The sequence below is a fragment of the Salmo salar genome, chromosome 28 (genome assembly GCF_965601325.2).
Source record: "Salmo salar chromosome 28, fSalSal1, whole genome shotgun sequence".
NCBI lineage: Eukaryota > Metazoa > Chordata > Actinopteri > Salmoniformes > Salmonidae > Salmo > Salmo salar.
Window position 1 is genome coordinate 35,166,023 of NC_138318.1, and position 21,106 is coordinate 35,187,128.

At 52.1% G+C, this 21,106-nt stretch overlaps 1 protein-coding gene across 1 annotated transcript; it reads right to left on the reverse strand.

Moving 5' to 3' along the window:
- Nucleotides 1-279: 279 nt before the first annotated feature.
- LOC106589887 (fatty acid desaturase 6) lies at nucleotides 280-20,426 on the reverse strand. Its single transcript, XM_014180301.3, has 6 exons — nucleotides 19,327-20,426; nucleotides 14,202-14,368; nucleotides 13,936-14,116; nucleotides 4,907-5,094; nucleotides 3,170-3,349; nucleotides 280-2,760 (listed from the first exon to the last, which is right to left on the reverse strand). The coding sequence occupies exons 1-6, from the start codon at nucleotides 19,676-19,678 to the stop codon at nucleotides 2,611-2,613; spliced, it is 1,218 nt and encodes a 405-aa protein (XP_014035776.2). The 5' UTR covers nucleotides 19,679-20,426; the 3' UTR covers nucleotides 280-2,610.
- Nucleotides 20,427-21,106: the final 680 nt, after the last annotated feature.

The window sequence follows — 21,106 nt, forward strand, 5'->3', positions numbered from 1 at the left end:
GTATATCTAAGTGGTTGGACAAATTCCAAGTTCCAAAGTGCAAAGGGCAATACAATGGAGAAGCAAATATTGATTCTTTATTCTCTTGAGTTGTCAGAGGCCAGAGCTTTGATTGGAAAGACTGATCCAACTCTGCCACCCAGTGGAACGGAATAGCATACAGATCCACACAGTACAACACATGGTATTGACTGGCAATAAAAACTGGTCTCATACTACAGCATCTCAGGTTTTTTAAGGGACATTTCTCAGAATGAAAACATAGCACAATGGCACAGACATGATTCATTGATTTATTTCATATTTACTGTCATTTCAGTGCAAACAACGGTTTTCTGTTTCAGACACTAATAAAGAAACACAACCAACACCATCGATCTGTAGTAAATACGCTCCTGGTCTGATTCATCTCCTCAGTCAGTTAGACATACTCAGCTTGTGTCCTAAATGACACCCTACTCCATGTACTGCACTAGTTCGGACGATAGCCCTATGAGCCTTGGTCAAAAGTAGTGCACTAGTTTGGACGATAGCCCTATGAGCCTTGGTCAAAAGTAGTGCACTAGTTTGGACGATAGCCCTATGCGCCTGGGTCAAAAGTAGTGCACTAGTTTGGACGGTAGCCCTATGAGCCTTGGTCAAAAGTAGTGCACTAGTTTGGACGATAGCCCTATGAGCCTTGGTCAAAAGTAGTGCACTAGTTTGGACGGTAGCCCTATGAGCCTTGGTCAAAAGTAGTGCACTAGTTTGGACGATAGCCCTATGAGCCTTGGTCAAAAGTAGTGCACTAGTTTGGACGGTAGCCCTATGAGCCTTGGTCAAAAGTAGTGCACTAGTTTGGACGGTAGCCCTATGCGCCTTGGTCAAAAGTAGTGCACTAGTTTGGACGGTAGCCCTATGAGCCTTGGTCAAAAGTAGTGTACTAGTTTGGACGATAGCCCTATGAGCCTTGGTCAAAAGTAGTGCACTAGTTTGGACGATAGCCCTATGAGCCTTGGTCAAAAGTAGTGCACTAGTTTGGACGATAGCCCTATGAGCCTTGGTCAAAAGTAGTGCACTAGTTTGGACGGTAGCCCTATGAGCCTTGGTCAAAAGTAGTGCACTAGTTTGGACGGTAGCCCTATGAGCCTTGGTCAAAAGTAGTGCACTAGTTTGGACGGTAGCCCTATGAGCCTTGGTCAAAAGTAGTGCACTAGTTTGGACGATAGCCCTATGAGCCTTGGTCAAAAGTAGTGCACTAGTTTGGACGATAGCCCTATGAGCCTTGGTCAAAAGTAGTGCACTAGTTTGGACGGTAGCCCTATGAGCCTTGGTCAAAAGTAGTGCACTAGTTTGGACGGTAGCCCTATGAGCCTTGGTCAAAAGTACTGCACTAGTTTGGACGATAGCCCTATGAGCCTTGGTCAAAAGTAGTGCACTAGTTTGGACGGTAGCCCTATGAGCCTTGGTCAAAAGTAGTGCACTAGTTTGGACGATAGCCCTATGAGCCTTGGTCAAAAGTAGTGCACTAGTTTGGACGGTAGCCCTATGAGCCTTGGTCAAAAGTAGTGCACTAGTTTGGACGGTAGCCCTATGAGCCTTGGTCAAAAGTAGTGCATTAGTTTTGACGAGAGGCCTATGATCCTTGAAATCAAAAAGACATCTGTAGCAGCTATCAAAAGGTTTTTCAATTACATCACATTGATATTAGCTGTTTAATATTGTTAAATGTTAATAAGATTTGGACACTGTCTAGGTTATGTGGTGTGTTTTTGTATTGTTTTGTTATGATAGATCACATAAGGGAACAATACAGGTCAGTTTATGAAAATATGTATGCACCATAAAATGCCTTAAGTACACACATTGTCTTGAATAGAGATCATTGGTAGCTATCATCTTACAGTCTTAGATTATGAAGACAAACGGACAATGTATTTGTTACAATTAATTTAATCGTTTTTCCACAGGAATAATTGATGAATTTGCAGCTGTGTTAATGCGAGTTAGTTTGAGCTTGTGCTCTTATTGATCCTCCTAGATAGGACAGTGTTAACAATCTGTTATTCCAGTGACAGCATTCAGCAGCATGGGTTAGTTAGTAGGTATAGTTCCTGTTTCCTGACCTACATGTCATCCTCCACCTCTGCCCTCTCTCTGTCTCCCTTTCTCTGTCACCCTTCTCTGTCTCCCTTTCTCTGTCTCCCTCTCTCTGTCTCCCTCTCTCTGTCACCCTCTCTCTGTCCCCCTCTCTCTGTCTCCCTCTCTCTGTCTCCCTCTCTCTGTCTCCCTCTCTCTGTCACCCTCTCTCTGTCTCCCTCTCTCTGTCTCCCTCTCTCTGTCTCCCTCTCTCTGTCTCCCTCTCTCTGTCTCCCTCTCTCTGTCACCCTCTCTCTGTCTCCCTCTCTCTGTCTCCCTCTCTCTGTCTCCCTCTCTCTGTCTCCCTCTCTCTGTCTCCCTCTCTCTGTCACCCTCTCTCTGTCTCCCTCTCTCTGTCTCCCTCTCTCTGTCTCCCTCTCTCTGTCACCCTCTCTCTGTCTCCCTCTCTCTGTCTCCCTCTCTCTGTCTCCCTCTCTCTGTCTCCCTCTCTCTGTCTCCCTCTCTCTGTCTCCCTCTCTCCTCCCCCCTCCATCATTGCACCCCCACCAGCTCGGTGATGGGCGGGGCGAACACCATGAGCTCCTGGTACTTGTGAAAGAAGAGCTGCAGACGGGAGAGATATGTGTCTTCCTGGTATGGGAGCTCCTTCTCCTTTAGATACTGGGACACGATGGGCTTTACCTGAGAGGAGAGGAGGGAGGAAAGGAAATTGGTTCATATCGATCACATTTATTTTATCAAGCCATTTTTTTTTACATCAGCAGTAGTCATAAAGTTCCACGTAGTTAAGAGGTGAAAGTGAATGTAATTTTCTTGAAAGAAGCTTATTTGATTAATGTATATTTGACAGATATACTGTTATTGCAATGTAAACAAGGTTGGGGTCAATTCCATTTGAATTCGGTCAATTCCTCATAGCTTTTCAATTAGTAATGTGAAATGGAATTGGCCCCAACCCTGACTTTGCCCACACATATTTGACAGACACACTGTCTGTGTCTTATGGTATCCTATTCCCTAGGTAGTGCACTACTTTTGACCTGAGCCCTATGGGGAATAGGGTGCCATTTGGGACACAAACACATTGTACCTTGAGACACATGTTGTCAGAGAGGAAGGGGAACAGGTGGTGTTCCACGTGACAGTTGATGAGGGAGTGTCCGAAGATCCAGTCCAGCAGGGGGTTCCGGGGAAGGTTCAGAACCCCGTGGGTCATCTGGTAAATCCTCTTGGGCCGGCGGGTCGGGGAGAACATAGACAGGCCGATGTGCTGTACGGAACAGGAGAGGACGATTTAAAGGAAAGACCTGCTCAGGGTGTGTGTAAAACCCTGCTGATTCAGTAAAGAGAACGATACCCAGAGAGAAACTGTTGTTGCTGCCCTGGACACATTCACAATATAGTAGAAAGTTGGGATGCAGAGTCCAGCGTCATCAGGCTGCTGGAGGTCTACCTATAGACATTAATCCGTTCAGTTAGGAAGGATGGGGACAACAATACAGGGCCAGAGAGGGACAGCCACAGTGGGAGTACCGGGGAGGATGGGGACAACAATACAGGGCCAGAGAGGGACAGCCACAGTGGGAGTACCAGGAAGGATGGGGACAACAATACAGGGCCAGAGAGGGACAGCCACAGTGGGAGTACCAGGAAGGATGGGGACAACAATACAGGGCCAGAGAGGGACAGCCACAGTGGGAGTACCGGGAAGGATGGGGACAACAATACAGGGCCAGAGAGGGACAGCCACAGTGGGAGTACCAGGAAGGATGGGGACAACAATACAGGGCCAGAGAGGGACAGCCACAGTGGGAGTACCAGGAAGGATGGGGACAACAATACAGGGCCAGAGAGGGACAGCCACAGTGGGAGTACCGGGGAGGATGGGGACAACAATACAGGGCCAGAGAGGGACAGCCACAGTGGGAGTACCGGGGAGGATGGGGACAACAATACAGGGCCAGAGAGGGACAGCCACAGTGGGAGTACCGGGGAGGATGGGGACAACAATACACGATTAGGGGAAGAGGTTTTTCCTTCACATTTAGTACTCAACCCTGAAGAACATAAGGACTGCATCCCAAATTGCACGGTGTTCCCATTTTAGTGCACTACCTTTGACACAAGCGTTCCCTCCCCCCACCTCTCCCCATGGGTTTAACCACATCAATAACCACTGTTTCATTCAATCCCACTTCAAAAAACCTTTTGTACTCATTAACACAATAGACTGGAAACGAAAGGCTCCATCTGGGAAAGTTATGCATGAATGGTTTTTTTTCTGTAGCCTTTGAACTGCCTGAAATGTTCGAATTCCTGGTAGAAGCTGTGAGGACACAATGCTGCATTGTGAAGTATGACGGGGGTGAGCTTTTTCTACGAAAGACTGAGTTAACAGTTTGACCCAAATACTAATCAACCCAAATAATGACCCGATCAGCAACTACCAATTTATTCCTGACTTTGATGTTATCAAATCAAACGTTATTTGTCACATGCGCCGAATACAAGTTACCGTGAAATGTTTACTTACAAGCCCTTAAGCAACAGCGCAGTTCAAGAAAGAGTTAAGAAAATATTTACCAAATAAAGTAAAGTAAAAAAATAATAAAACGTAACACAATTTAGTCAAGTGTGTGTGTGTGTGTGTGTGTGTGTGTGTGTGTGTGTGTGTGTGTGTGTGTGTGTGTGTGTGTGTGTGTGTGTGTGTGTGTGTGTGTGTGTGTGTGTGTGTGTGTGTGTGTGTGTGTGTGTGCGCGCGCGTGCGCGTGTGCGTGTGTGAGTGCGTCCGTCCGGGTGTGTACATGCGTGTTGTTCACCATCTCACCTGGAAGATGTTAACGTGTATGTAGGGTATAGAGAACATGGCCCTGCAGAGCAGCATACAGAGGAGACTGCTGTACAGATGCTGGAACCCAGACACATGCATCAGTAGCCAGTATTGAGAGTAGAACCCCAGGAACACCATCAGGACTGTCCTCAGGGCCTGGCTCACCGAGTGGTCCTTCAGCTGACCTGCAGGACACACACAGACAGGTGGGGTGGGGGGGGTCGTTTGAATGGTAGTGCAAAAGCAACTGTCTGTAGACAAGTAGAGGAGTGAAGTCGGGGAGAGGCGCATCTACGACAGTAATGTGGTTTTCCAACCGCAAGGCTCACTGAAGTTGTTCTTTATAATGACCAGATAAACATGTCTCCAACCACAATATCATACACTCACTGACTATATGTGTGTAAAGACATACCCCTGGATGAGTAGGTGTGTCCAAACTTTTGACTGGTAAGGGAACAATCAATTGGTGTGAGAGAGAGAGAGAGAGAGAGACAGAGAGAGAGAGAGAGAGAGAGAGAGAGAGAGAGAGAGAGAGAGAGAGACAGAGAGAGAGAGAGAGAGAGAGAGAGAGAAGAGACAGAGACAGAGACAGAGAGAGAGAGAGAGAGAGAGACAGAGAGAGAGAGAGAGAGAGACAGAGAGAGAGACGGAGAGAGAGACAGAGAGAGAGAGACAGAGAGAGAGAGACAGAGACAGAGACAGAGAGAGAGAGAGACAGAGGAGAGAGAGAGAGAGAGAGAGAGAGAGAGAGAGAGACAGAGAAAGAGAGAGAGAGAGAGAGAGAGACAGAGAGAGAGACAGAGAGAGAGAGACAGAGAGAGAGAGAGAGAGAGAGACAGAGAGAGAGAGAGAGAGAGAGAGAGAGAGAGAGAGACAGAGAGAGAGAGAGACAGAGAGAGAGAGAGACGAGAGAGAGAGAGAGACAGAGAGAGAGAGAGAGACAGAGAGAGAGAGAGAGAGAGAGAGACTCAAATATCACATTATCACATCACTGCAGGATGAAGTTGATGAAGAACAACTGCAGGAACTTGCAGTCAACTGAAGGCAAAACTTCATGACCTTTGATCATATGATTTTTGTAAAGTTCATGCATGTAGGCGCAAGTCTGAGAATGTTTCTCCCAATAATGCAACACACTTTGAAAGGTGTGTTGCATTGTGGTAAATTGACATAAGTGATCCACTCAAAAGCACCCGGGGACAACACAGTCAGATACAGTAACAGTCAGATACAGTCACAGTCAGATACAGTCACAGTCAGACACACACAGTCAGATACAACACACAGTCAGATACAGTCACAGTCAGACACACACACAATCAGTTACGACACACAGTCAGATACAGTCAGACACACACACAATCAGTTACAACACACCGTCAAATACTGTCACAGTCAGACACACACACAATCAGTTACAACACACAGTCAGATACAGTCACACGACAGGGACAGAGACAAGGACAGGGACAAGGACAGAGATAGAGACAAGGGACAAGGGACAAGGGACAGGTACAAATACAGGGACCAGAGACAAGGACAGGGACCAGAGACAGGGACCAGAGACCAGAGACAGGGACCAGGGACCAGAGACAGGGACCAGAGACCAGAGACCAGAGACCAGGGACCAGGGACCAGAGACCAGAGACAGGGACCAGGGACAGAGACCAGAGACCAGAGACAGGGACCAGAGACAGGGACCAGAGACCAGAGACAGGGACCAGAGACCAGGGACCAGAGACCAGAGACCAGAGACAGAGACCAGAGACCAGAGACCAGAGACAGAGACCAGAGACAGGGACCAGGGACAGAGACCAGAGACCAGAGACAGGGACCAGAGACAGGGACCAGAGACCAGAGACAGGGACCAGAGACCAGGGACCAGGACCAGGGACCAGAGACAGAGACCAGAGACAGAGACCAGAGACAGAGACCAGAGACCAGGACCAGGACCAGAGACCAGAGACCAGAGACAGGGACCAGAGACCAGAGACCAGAGACAGGGACCAGAGACAGAGACCAGAGACCAGAAACAGGGACCAGAGACAGAGACCAGAGACCAGGGACCAGAGACCAGGGACCAGAGACCGGGACCAGAGACCAGGACCAGGGACCAGAGACAGGGACCAGAGACCAGAGACAAGGACCAGAGACCAGAGACCAGGACCAGAGACCAGAGACCAGGACCAGAGACAGAGACCAGAGACAGGGACCAGAGACAGAGACAGGGACCAGAGACCAGGGACCAGAGACCAGAGACCAGAGACAGGGACCAGAGACCAGAGACAGAGACAGGGACCAGAGACCAGAGACCAGAGACCAGAGACCAGAGACAGGGACCAGGACCAGAGACCAGAGACCAGAGACCAGAGACAGAGACCAGAGACCAGAGACAGAGACAGAGACCAGAGACAGAGACCAGAGACAGGGACCAGAGACCAGAGACAGAGACCAGAGACAGAGACCAGAGACAGAGACCAGAGACCAGAGACCAGGACCAGGACCAGAGACCAGAGACAAGAGACCAGGACCAGGGACCAGGGACCAGGGACCAGAGACCAGAGACCAGAGACAGAGACCAGAGATCAGAGACCAGAGACCAGGGACCAGGGACCAAAGACCAGGGACCAGAGACAGGGACCAGAGACCAGAGACCAGGGACCAGGGACCAGAGACCAGAGACCAGAGACCAGAGACAGAGATCAGAGACCAGAGACCAGGGACCAGGGACCAGAGACCAGAGACCAGAGACCAGAGACCAGAGACAGAGACCAGAGACCAGAGACAGAGACAGAGACAGGGACCAGAGACAGGGACCAGAGACAGAGACCAGAGACAGAGACCAGAGACAGAGACCAGAGACAGAGACCAGAGACCAGAGACCAGAGACCAGAGACCAGAGACAGGGACCAGGACCAGAGACCAGAGACCAGAGACCAGAGACCTGGACCAGAGACAGGGACCAGAGACCAGGGACCAGAGACCAGAGACCAGAGACAGGGACCAGAGACCAGAGACCAGAGACCAGAGACCAGAGACCGGGACCAGAGACCGGGATCAGAGACCAGAGACCAGAGACCAGAGACCAGAGACAGGGACCAGAGACAGGGACCAGGACCAGGGACCAGAGACAGAGACCAGAGACCAGAGACCAGAGACAGAGACCAGAGACCAGAGACAGAGACCAGGGACAGGGACCTGAGACAGAGACCAGAGACCAGGGACCAGAGACCAGGGACCAGAGACAGGGACCAGAGACCAGGGACCAGAGACCAGAGACCAGAGACCAGAGACAGGGACCAGAGACCAGAGACCAGAGACCAGAGACCAGAGACAGGGACCAGGGACCAGGGACCAGAGACAGAGACCAGAGACCAGAGACCAGAGACAGAGACCAGAGACCAGAGACAGAGACCAGGGACAGGGACCAGAGACAGAGACCAGAGACCAGAGGCCAGAGACCAGAGACCAGAGACCAGGGACCAGAGACCAGAGACCAGAGACCAGGGACCAGAGACCAGAGACCAGAGACAGGGACCAGGGACCAGAGACAGAGACCAGAGACCAGAGACCAGGGACCAGAGACCAGGACCAGAGACAGGGACCAGAGACCAGAGACAGAGACCAGAGACAGAGACCAGAGACCAGAGACCAGAGACAGGGACCAGGACCAGGACCAGAGACCAGAGACCAGAGACCAGGACCAGAGACCAGAGACCAGAGACAGGGACCAGAGACAGGGACCAGAGACCAGGACCAGAGACCAGAGACCAGAGACCTGGACCAGAGACAGGGACCAGAGACCAGGGACCAGAGACCAGAGACCAGAGACAGGGACCAGAGACCAGAGACCAGAGACCAGAGACCGGGACCAGAGACCGGGATCAGAGACCAGAGACCAGAGACCAGAGACAGGGACCAGAGACCAGGGACCAGAGACCAGAGACAGGACCAGAGACAGAGACCAGGGACAGGGACCAGAGACAGAGACCAGGACCAGGGACCAGAGACAGAGACCAGAGACCAGAGACAGAGACCAGAGACAGAGACCAGGGACAGGGACCAGAGACAGAGACCAGAGACCAGAGACCAGGGACCAGAGACCAGGGACCAGAGACAGGGACCAGAGACCAGGGACCAGAGACCAGAGACCAGAGACCAGAGACAGGGACCAGAGACCAGGGACCAGAGACCAGAGACCAGAGACAGGGACCAGGGACCAGGGACCAGAGACAGAGACCAGAGACCAGAGACAGAGACCAGAGACCAGAGACCAGGGACAGGGACCAGAGACAGAGACCAGAGACCAGAGACCAGAGACCAGAGACCAGGGACCAGAGACCAGAGACCAGAGACCAGGGACCAGAGACCAGAGACCAGAGACAGGGACCAGGGACCAGAGACCAGAGACCAGAGACCAGGGACCAGAGACCAGGACCAGAGACAGGGACCAGAGACCAGAGACAGAGACCAGAGACCAGAGACCAGAGACCAGAGACAGGGACCAGGACCAGAGACCAGAGACCAGAGACCAGAGACCAGGACCAGAGACCAGAGACCAGAGACAGAGACCAGAGACAGAGACCAGAGACCGAGCAGGACCAGGCAGGACCAGGACCAGGCCAGGACCAGAGACCAGAGACCAGGGACCAGGACCAGAGACAGAGACCAGAGACCAGAGACCAGAGACCAGAGACCAGAGACCAGGACCAGGGACCAGGGACCAGGGACCAGAGACCAGAGACCAGAGACAGAGACCAGATATCAGAGACCAGAGACCAGAGACCAGGGACCAGGGACCAAAGACCAGGGACCAGAGACAGGGACCAGAGACCAGAGACCAGGGACCAGAGACCAGAGACCAGAGACAGGGACCAGGGACCAGAGACAGGGACCAGAGACCAGAGACCAGAGACCAGAGACCAGGGACCAGAGACCAGAGACCAGAGACCAGGGACCAGAGACCAGAGACCAGAGACCAGAGACAGAGACCAGAGACAGGGACCAGAGACCAGAGACAGAGACCAGAGACCAGAGACAGGGACCAGAGACCAGAGACCAGGACCAGAGACCAGAGACCAGAGACCAGAGACCAGGACCGGAGACCAGAGACAGAGACAGAGACCAGAGACCAGAGACAGAGACAGAGACAGGGACCAGAGACAGAGACCAGAGACAGAGATCAGAGACAGGGACCAGAGACCAGAGACAGGGACCAGAGACCAGAGACCAGAGACCAGAAACAGGGACCAGAGACCAGAGACAGGGATCAGAGACCAGGACCAGAGACCAGAGACCTGGACCAGAGACAGGGACCAGAGACCAGAGACCAGAGACCAGAGACAGGGACCAGAGACCAGAGACCAGAGACCGGGACCAGAGACCGGGATCAGAGACCAGAGACCAGAGACCAGAGACAGGGACCAGAGACCAGGGACCAGAGACCAGAGACAGGGACCAGGACCAGGGACCAGAGACAGAGACCAGAGACCAGAGACCAGAGACAGAGACCAGAGACCAGAGACAGAGACCAGGGACAGGGACCAGAGACAGAGACCAGGGACCAGAGACAGGGACCAGAGACCAGGGACCAGAGACCAGAGACCAGAGACCAGAGACAGGGACCAGAGACCAGGGACCAGAGACCAGAGACCAGAGACAGGGACCAGGGACCAGGGACCAGAGACCAGAGACCAGAGACCAGAGACCAGAGACCAGAGACAGAGACCAGAGACAGAGACCAGAGACCAGAGACAGAGACCAGGGACAGGGACCAGAGACAGAGACCAGAGACCAGAGACCAGAGACAAGGACCAGAGACCAGGGACCAGAGACCAGAGACCAGAGACCAGAGACCAGGGACCAGAGACCAGAGACCAGAGACAGGGACCAGGGACCAGAGACCAGAGACAGGGACCAGAGACAGAGACCAGAGACAGGGACCAGAGACCAGAGACAGAGACCAGAGACAGAGACCAGAGACCAGAGACCAGAGACCAGGACCAGAGACAGAGACCAGAGACCAGAGAGCAGGACCAGGGACCAGGGACCAGAGACCAGAGACCAGAGACAGAGACCAGAGATCAGAGACCAGAGACCAGAGACCAGGGACCAGGGACCAAAGACCAGGGACCAGAGACAGGGACCAGAGACCAGAGACCAGGGACCAGGGACCAGAGACCAGAGACCAGAGACCAGAGACAGAGATCAGAGATCAGAGACCAGAGACCAGGGACCAGAGACCAGAGACCAGGGACCAGAGACAGGGACCAGAGACCAGAGACCAGGGACCAGGGACCAGAGACCAGAGACCAGAGACCAGAGACCAGGGACCAGAGACCAGGGACCAGAGACCAGAGACCAGAGACAGAGACCAGAGACCAGAGACAGGGACCAGAGACCAGAGACCAGAGACCAGAGACCAGAGACAGAGACCAGAGACCAGAGACAGGGACCAGAGACCAGAGACAGGGACCAGGGACCAGAGACAGAGACCAGAGACCAGAGACCAGAGACAGGGACCAGAGACCAGAGACCAGGACCAGAGACCAGGACCGGAGACCAGAGACAGAGACCAGAGACAGAGACAGAGACAGGGACCAGAGACAGGGACCAGAGACAGAGACCAGAGACAGAGACCAGAGACAGGGACCAGGGACCAGAGACCAGAGACCAGAGACCAGAGACAGGGACCAGAGACCAGAGACAGGGACCAGAGACCAGGACCAGAGACCAGAGACCAGAGACCAGGACCAGAGACCAGAGACCAGAGACCAGAGACCTGGACCAGAGACAGGGACCAGAGACCAGGGACCAGAGACCAGAGACCAGAGACAGGAACCAGAGACCAGAGACCAGAGACCGGGACCAGAGACCGGGATCAGAGACCAGAGACCAGAGACCAGAGACAGGGACCAGAGACCAGGGACCAGAGACCAGAGACAGGGACCAGGACCAGGGACCAGAGACAGAGACCAGAGACCAGAGACCAGAGACAGAGACCAGGGACAGGGACCAGAGACAGAGACCAGAGACCAGAGACAGGGACCAGAGACCAGGGACCAGAGACCAGAGACCAGAGACCAGAGACAGGGACCAGGGACCAGGGACCAGGGACCAGAGACAGAGACCAGAAACCAGAGACCAGAGACCAGAGACAGAGACCAGAGACCAGAGACAGAGACCAGGGACAGGGACCAGAGACAGAGACCAGAGACCAGAGACAGAGACCAGAGACAGAGACCAGAGACCAGGACCAGGACCAGAGACCAGAGACCAGAGACCAGAGACCAGAGACCAGGACCAGAGACAGAGACCAGATACCAGAGACCAGATACAGGGACCAGAGACCAGAGACCAGAGACCAGGACCAGGGACCAGGGACCAGAGACCAGAGACAGGGACCAGAGACCGGGATCAGAGACCAGAGACCAGAGACCAGAGACCAGGGACAGGGACCAGAGACAGAGACCAGAGACCAGAGACCAGGGACCAGAGACCAGGGACCAGAGACAGGGACCAGAGACCAGGGACCAGAGACCAGAGACCAGAGACCAGAGACAGGGACCAGGGACCAGGGACCAGAGACAGAGACCAGAAACCAGAGACCAGAGACCAGAGACAGAGACCAGAGACCAGAGACAGAGACCAGGGACAGGGACCAGAGACAGAGACCAGAGACCAGAGACCAGAGACCAGGACCAGAGACAGGGACCAGAGACCAGAGACAGAGACCAGAGACAGAGACCAGAGACCAGAGACCAGAGACCAGAGACCAGGACCAGAGACCAGAGACCAGAGACCAGAGACAGAGACCAGAGACCAGAGACAGGGACCAGAGACCAGAGACAGAGACCAGAGACAGAGACCAGAGACAGAGACCAGAGACCAGGCCAGGACCAGAGACCAGAGACCAGAGACCAGGACCAGAGACAGAGACCAGAGACCAGAGACCAGATACAGGGACCAGAGACCAGAGACCAGAGACCAGAGACAGGGACCAGAGACCAGAGACCAGAGACAGAGACCAGAGACCAGGACCAGGACCAGAGACCAGAGACCAGAGACCAGAGACCAGGGACAGGGACCAGAGACAGAGACCAGAGACCAGAGACCAGGGACCAGAGACCAGGACCAGAGACAGAGACCAGAGACCAGAGACCAGATACAGGGACCAGAGACCAGAGACCAGAGACCAGGACCAGGGACCAGGGACCAGAGACCAGAGACCAGAGACCAGGGACCAGAGACCAGAGACCAGAGACCAGAGACCAGAGACCAGAGACAGGGACCAGGACCAGGGACCAGAGACCAGAGACCAGGGACCAGAGACCAGGGACCAGAGACCAGAGACAGGGACCAGAGACCAGAGACCAGAGACCGAGACAGAGACCAGAGACCAGGGACCAGGGACCAGGGACCAGAGACCAGGGACCAGAGACCAGAGACCAGAGACAGGGACCAGGACCAGGACCAGAGACCAGAGACCAGGGACCAGAGACCAGAGACCAGAGACAGAGACAGAGACCAGAGACAGGGACCAGGGACCAGGGACCAGAGACAGGGACCAGAGACCAGAGACAGGGACCAGGGACCAGGGACCAGAGACAGGGACCAGAGACCAGAGACACACAGATACAGACAGATACAGACACAGACAGTTCACCATCACAGCCTGGAGTGAAAATATCAATGTAAATAAGAAGGGGCCTAAACAATAATGTTATTGTCAGCCTTTCAAACATGATTAGCTTAACACAGGTATCAACATGTTCCTGTTTCAAAACAACAGCAACCTAATAGCGACAGAGGATTATGTATCTTACACAGTGCACATGTAGACGCTACACCCGGAAACACACACACACACGCACGCACGCACGCACGCACGCACGCACGCACGCACGCACACGCACACACACACACACACACACACACACACACACACACACACACACACACACACACACACACACACACACACACACACACACACATATACACAGACCCTGTCTTTGTCTCACCTAGAGCCACCAGAGGAGTGATAATGGGTACAGCCAGGGGTGCGGTGAACAGGTAGACGCTCCGGGGTAGACAGGGTATCTTCCAGGTGCTGGAGTCACCCAGGCCAATCACGTTGGTGTGGGCATGATGCATCTTAATGTGGCCTGTTACACCTGCCCTTGCTGTGAACGACCCACACACCTGGACAGACAGATAGCTGAATTACTAGCTAAAATGACAGCAATTATGCCATCTATCTGGTGACACCCCTCTCACTCTCTCTTACCTCTATGAAGAACACAGCCCAGAACTCGGCCCAGGCAGGGGACTCGCTCAGCGATCCGTGGCTGGCCAGGTGGGTTCCCTTAACGGTAATGACAGCATGGGACACTCCCATCAGCACCATGCCCAGGACAAACACCAGGACCTGGGATGAGCCCAGCAGCAGAAAGGCTGGAGGAACAACGAAGAAGGGGAGATGAGTAGAGGAGATGAGGAGAGAGGGATATGGGGATGGAGAGGTGTAGTTGAGGAGATGAGGAGAGAGGGATATGGGGATGGAGAGGTGTAGTTGAGGAGATAAGGAGAGAGGGATATGGGGAAGGAGAGGTGTAGTTGAGGAGATAAGGAGAGAGGGGTATGGGGGAAGGAGTTGAGAGGAAATGGGGTCAAACAAAGGGTGGAAAGTTTACACGTTGTTCTAGATGCAAATATTCCACATGATGGAATGTAGAACAGGCAAACATCTAGCCGTTAGCGTTAGCCTGGTCCCAGATCTGTTTTTCATCTCTTGCCAACTGCTATCGTCATTGTCATGCCAAACAGCTCTGCAACCAGGCTACATAAATAAGCATAAAAAAGATCTTCATTAGACAATTTTGCAACACAATTCCACTCCATTCTACTCCTGCCATTTGAAACACATTAGAGAACAGCTTCCCTGAACATTCTATTCCGCTATCAAGCACGTGGTATCCGTTTCTGGTCCTGCCCCTTCTCCTCTGGAGGACCTTGTTAGGCCAGATGACTCAAATCTGGGATTACTTTACAGCCATAAATCCTTGATGTTTTAGTACAGTGGATTTCTCACTTCCCTTCTCCCTGTGTATTTACAACACATCTGCATGTTACACAGGATGTGGTAAACCTATACAAATATGTTTTACCTTTATAAAGACTATAAGGCTGTTAGCCCGGTTTAACCAGACTAAATGTTACTCTCACTATTGAACCAGTTGTCAACCTGGTTTGACCAGGCTAAAACCCAGTGAGCAAAATAGTTTGAAAATATGTCATTTCAACCAGTTTTGCCGTTGTTAGACAGGTGTATCATGACTCAGGATATGACCCAGATGCAGACTCAGGAGGCGGATAGTTTGGTTCTCAGTATATTTATTATAACAAAGGGGCAGGTAAAGGGCAGTTTGGGGGCAGGCAGAGGTTCGTAATCCAAGGCAGAGTCTATCAGGGACAGAACAGCAGGCAGGCTCAGGACAGGCAGAAAGGTCAGAACTGGGAAGACTAGAAAACAAGAACAGGAGAACACGAGAAACACGCTGGTAAGACCTGACAAAACAAGACAAACTGGCAAAAGGAGACAAAGGGCTGTGAGACAGAGGTTTAATCCTAGACACATGAAAAGTGGAATGTATACGGAGGGTGCGGGGCAATAGAAGGTGAACAGCAGTGGGGCTATGGATTTTAGAGATGGGGAAAGGGATGATAAAACGGGGGGAAAGTTTGCGTAACTCCATCCGGAAGGGCAGATCCCGAGTAGAAAGCCATACCCTCTGCCCGAGACGATACCTGGAGGTGGTCTTGATAAGAGCGGACCGGGCTCTCTTCCAGGTACAGCGACAGCGGCGGACAATCATCTGGGCAGAGGGTATGCTGACTTCTTCCTCTTGCTCAGGGAAGTGCAGGGGCTGATATCCCAAGGAACACTCGAAAGGCGAGAGACCAGTGGCCGAGCAGGGAAGAGTGTTGTGGACATATTCCACCCAAACAAGTTGCTTGCTCCAGTTGATGGGGTTGGCGGAGATGAGGCAACAAAGAGCCATCTGCAGGTCCTGATTGGCTCGCTCCAACTGGCCATTAGACTGGGGATGAAAACTGGATGACAGGCTGGCTGACGACCCGATGAGGGTGAAGAACGCCTTCCAAAATCGGGACGAGAACTGAGGACCGCGATCAGAGACCATGTCGACCGGAAGTCCATGGATCTGGAAGACGTGCTGCATCATGAGCTGGGCCGTCTCCTTGCCTGAGGGTAACTTGGGAAGGGGAATGAAATGGGCAGCTTTGGAAAACCTATCCACCACCGAAAGGATAGTGGTGTTGCCATCTGACGGAGGAAGACCAGTGAAGTCCAGGGATATATGGGACCAAGGGTGGTGAGGAACAGGGAGTGGTTGAAGGAGGCCAGCCGGAGCTTGCCGTGGAGTCTTATTCTGTGCACATACAGTGCAGGCAGCGACGATTGAAGAGACATCAGGAACCATGGTGGGCCACCAAAAACTTTGTCGGATGAAAGCCAGGGTCCGACGGGAACCAGGATGGCAGGTCAGTCTAGAGGAATGCACCCATTTCAGGACCGAGAGAAAGGGCAGAGTCTGGGACAAACATCTGGGTACAGACCAGGCTCTCTATACCCCAGATGACTGCAGCCGCTAGACAGGAGGTACGGAGGATGGTCTCAGGGTCAGACGGTGTATCAACCTGCTATACAGGCATGAGAACGCGTCAGGCTTCACATTCTTGGACCCAGGGCGGTAGGAGATAGTCAAATTTCATTTAACAACAGGGCCCATCGAGCCTGCCTTGAGTTGAGGTGCTTAGCGGTGCAGAGATATTCCAGGTTCTTATGGTCAGTCCACACTAAGAATGGATGTTCCGCCCCCTCTAACCAGCGCCTCCACTCCTCCAATGCCATTCTGACCACGAGTAGTTCTCGATTTCCCACGTCATAGTTCATCACAGCAGCATTAAGACGATGGGAAAGGAAAGCGTATGGGTGCAGCTTTTGGTCCTGGACAGAACGCTGGGACTCGACCTCCACCACAAACTGACAGGACAGGTCCGGATGGATTAAGATGGGAGCTGTAGTGAATCGATGCTTGAGGTCCGAGAACGCCTGGTCAGCTGCTGGAAACCACGTAAATGAAACCTTGGGAGAGGTTAGGGCTCAGATAGGGGAAGCTAGGGTGCTGTAACCCCGGATGAAACGCCAGTAAAAATGAGAACCCCAGGAAACGTTGCAGATGCACTCTGGATGTGGGTTGAGGCCAATATACCACCGCTTTCACCTTGTCAGAATCCATCTGAATATTTCCTGCAGCGATGACGTATCCTAGGAAGGAGATGATGGAGCGACGGAAGTCACATTTATCTGCTTTAACAAAAATCTGGTTCTCCAGGAGACGCGGAAGGACCTGTCGGACGTGGAGGACGTGCTCTTGAGCTGAAAAAACAAGGATGTCGTCAAGGTAGACAAACACAAACCAGTTCAACATGTCACAGAGCACATCATTGACCAGGGCCTGGAACATTGTGGTAGCGTTGGTCAGTCCGAATGGCATAACAAGGTACTCGTAGTGCCCGCTAGCATTGTTAAAGGCTGTCTTCCATTCGTCTCCTTCCTGTATCCGAGCCAGATGGTAGGCATTCTGAAGGTCCAACTTCGAGAAGATCGTCATCCCCAGGAGAGGCTTGAAAGCTGAGGAGATGAGTGGTAGAGGGTAAAGTTTTTTAACCGTGATGTAATTCGATACAGTCGATACACGGACGCAGGGTTTTGTCCTTCTTCTCTAAAAAGAGAAGGGGGAGGCACATTGGCACAGTTGAAGTAGCTTCCGAGCAGCCTCTCTCCCAGACAATGGAGAATCGAACACCTTTCTAACCTCCGCCACAAACTGAGGCAAACGGTGGATTGTTGCTCCCACACTGCCGTAGCCCAGGCGAGTGCCCTCCCGGACATCAGCATTATCAGGTACGTTATCTTCGAGCGATCCGAGTGAAACAAAGAGGGCTGCAGCTCAAAGATGAGGGAGCATTGAGAGAGAAACGCGCAGCAGGTTCTCAGATCTCCAGCATGGCGCTCCGGAGGAGGTAAGCAGGGTTCTCGGGAAGCCGGGTAGGCTGGGAAGAAGCGCCGCTGGTAGCGGGGTTACCGAGAGTCTTGGGGTTTACCGTAGAGGCTTGCTGCCTAGTAGTTAATCTGCGGAAAATACTCAAGCAGTGCAGTGAAAGCGTGGTCATCGCATCCTGCCAAGATCTACAGTCCTTCCATAAGGGTTTGAAGTAACTCCTCGTGTCTTCCAATCGTAGCTCCTTGGAAGGAGACAGCGTTGCGGAGCTGGTCCGAGTCTGCTGGGTCAGTCGTGGCCAGTTCATACTATCACGACTCAGGATATGACCCAGATACAGACACAGGAGGCGGATAGTTCGGTTCTCCGAATATTTATTATAACACATGCAAAGGGCATGGACATGCAAAGGGCAGGTTCAGGTTCAGGACAGGCAGAAAAGTTACAATCGGGAAGACTAGAAAACAAGAACTTGAGAACAGGAGAAACAGGAAATACTCTGGTAAGAGCTGACAAAACAAGACAAACTGGCAACAGACAAACAGAAAACACAAGTATAAATACACAGGGGATAATGGGGATAATGGGGAAAATGGGAGACACCTGGTGGGGGGTGGAGACAAGCACAAGACAGGTGTTTCAGATCAAGCTGTGACACGGTGTCTTACCTTGTGAACTGAATGTGGTAAAACTATGCTATATGTTTACCTTTAGTATATAATAATTCCATTTAGCAGACACTTTTATCCAAAGCGACTTACAGTCATGCGTGCATACGTTTTCGTGGACCCAGCGGCAATCGAACCTACAATCCTGGCATTTCATGCGCCGCGCTCTACCAACTGAGCCAGAGAGGACCACTATAAATTCTGTGAGACGGGTGTATGTATTGCGGTGTGCAGGTAGATGTCTTACCTTGGGGTAGGATGAACTGAATGAGGTAAACCTACATTATATACATATACTGTATAATAACATGTGGGCCTTGATAAAGGTGTATGAAGTGTGTGAGACAGGTGTATGAAGTGTGTGAGACAGGTGTATGAAGTGTGTGAGACAGGTGTATGAAGTGTGTGAGACAGGTGTATGAACTGTGTAAGACAGGTGTATGAAGTGTGTGAGACAGGTGTATGAAGTGTGTGAGACAGGTGTATGAACTGTATAAGACAGGTGTATGAACTGTATAAGACAGGTATGAAGTGTGTAAGACAGGTGTATGAAGTGTGTGAGACGGGTGTGTGAGACAGGTGTATGAAGTGTGTGAGACAGGTGTATGAAGTGTGTGAGACAGGTGTATGAAGTGTGTGAGACAGGTGTATGGATTACCTGGGGGTAACAGGAGAAAGGCCAGGACCAGGATAGCGATGTCGATGCCTCTCCTCTCCCACCAGCTACTCTCCTTCACTGTCTTCTGAACCAAACGGGTCAGCTCCATCATCAGCGACTCTTTATCCGTCCCCTTCATCCCCTTTCCCCCTTTGTTCATCATCTCTCCATTCTCCTTCCTCCTCTCCTTAACCCCGGTCTCTCCATTCTCTTTCCCTCTGTCCATATCCTGTTTGGAGTTACCCGTGTTTATTTGGAATAAGGCCTCTCTACCCTCCCAGGGTTTAGCATCCATCTCTCCTCCTCCTCCAGCTCTCTGTTCTTCCCTCCACTCCTCCGGTACATTCTGCATTTCAGCTCCCTTTGTGCCTCCCTCCTGACCAACAACAAAGTACGGTAAAAGCGACAGTGCTCGGTGTGTGCAGCGGTCGTATGGACGGACTCATAGGCAGCGGCCAGACTCTGAGGATAGTAGCCTGGACATTGTGCCCTGAACACAAAGGGTCCGGACTGAAGTAAACATGATAGGAACTCTCCTCTGAGAAGTTCAGCTCCTTTACAACCACTCTAACGGTTCTCACCTTCCTTTTCTCTTTCTACTACAAGCTGCGGTGTGCACTCCTCTCCTCCCCTTCTCTTCCCCTTCTCCTCCTCTCCTCCTCCACTTCTCCTCTCCTCTTCTCCTCTCCTCTTCCTCTCCTCTTTTCTTCTCCTCCTCTTCTCCAACACGCTGTGTACTTCTCTCTTTCCCCGTCCTCCTCCTCTTCTTCTCTGTGTTCTCTCTCTCTCTCTCCTCTCTCTCCTCTCCTCCTCTGCTTCTCTGTGTTCTCTCTCTCTCCTTTCTCTACTCTCCTCTCTCCTTGTCAGGTTGTTCCTGTAGTGCAGTCCATGTTTAATACAGCAGCAGCTCTGGGGACGTCCTGTGGCTTCTATGGGTGTGAGCTAAGTGAGCCCGGGCAAGTCCCTGTGTCACACACCACACACAAAGCCATGCATACTGCACGGACACACAACTCTATACCCTGCAGCTGCTCAGCTCCAGAAAGGATTCTGCTGCTTATTCCCTCTCTCTTCACCGAAGCTCCTCATGCATACTGCAGGTCCCTCCCCTGCAGTCCTTGTTTCCCCTCCCCCTCCTTTCTTTCCTCCCTCTCTCATCCCTGTTGTAACCTTGGCAGAGGGCCTGGGAAAGGAGGAGGAGGGGGAGTGGGGGAAAGGGGGGCTAAGTCAGGAGGACAGGATTAGCAGCGACTGCTTAGTGCTCACTGTGTAGAGAGAGAGAGAGAGAGAGAGAGAGAGAGAGAGAGAGAGAGAGAGAGAGAGAGATGAGTAGTTTAGTGTTTTAATGGGCTGTTGGCCAGTGTTCTTTGCTGGCCAGGTACAATGTTGGCTGCAGTGCTCTTAATGATTTAAGGGAATAGGAGCGCTGGTGGGATCCTGAGTGAACTGGACTACCACTGAAACTGGTTTAGCAGAGTGCAGGGTAGTGTTCAGTTGAGCACACTTGGCAAAATGTTTCGCAACAGAAAACTAAAATATCAGTTTTTAATTGGACAAGTTCAGGTATTATCTCACCATTTAAAAAATATTTCCTCTCTAATTGAACACGACCCAGGGGACATCAGAGCACTGGGCTATCAGACCTTCCCTCTACATCAACTCTGTTTTGTTCTAATCAGAACAGGAGCTGTCAGTCATGTTATCACACTGTAACACTGGTGACAGAAACAGTAGGAAGACCTACCCAGCTCAATCATCTTTGTAATTACAGTTGCAATGA

What these genes read in the sequence shown, in the direction of transcription:
- LOC106589887 (XM_014180301.3), bottom strand. Translation starts at nt 19,678, where the DNA reads ATGCAGAATGTACCGGAGGAGTGGAGGGAAGAACAGAGAGCTGGAGGA. An exon ending in TACACGTTAACATCTTCCAG is followed by an intron (nt 3,350 to 4,906) that starts GTGAGATGGTGA and finishes TGTTCCGTACAG; the next exon opens with CACATCGGCCTGTCTATGTT. An exon ending in CTGACAACATGTGTCTCAAG is followed by an intron (nt 2,761 to 3,169) that starts GTACAATGTGTT and finishes CTCTCCTCTCAG; the next exon opens with GTAAAGCCCATCGTGTCCCA.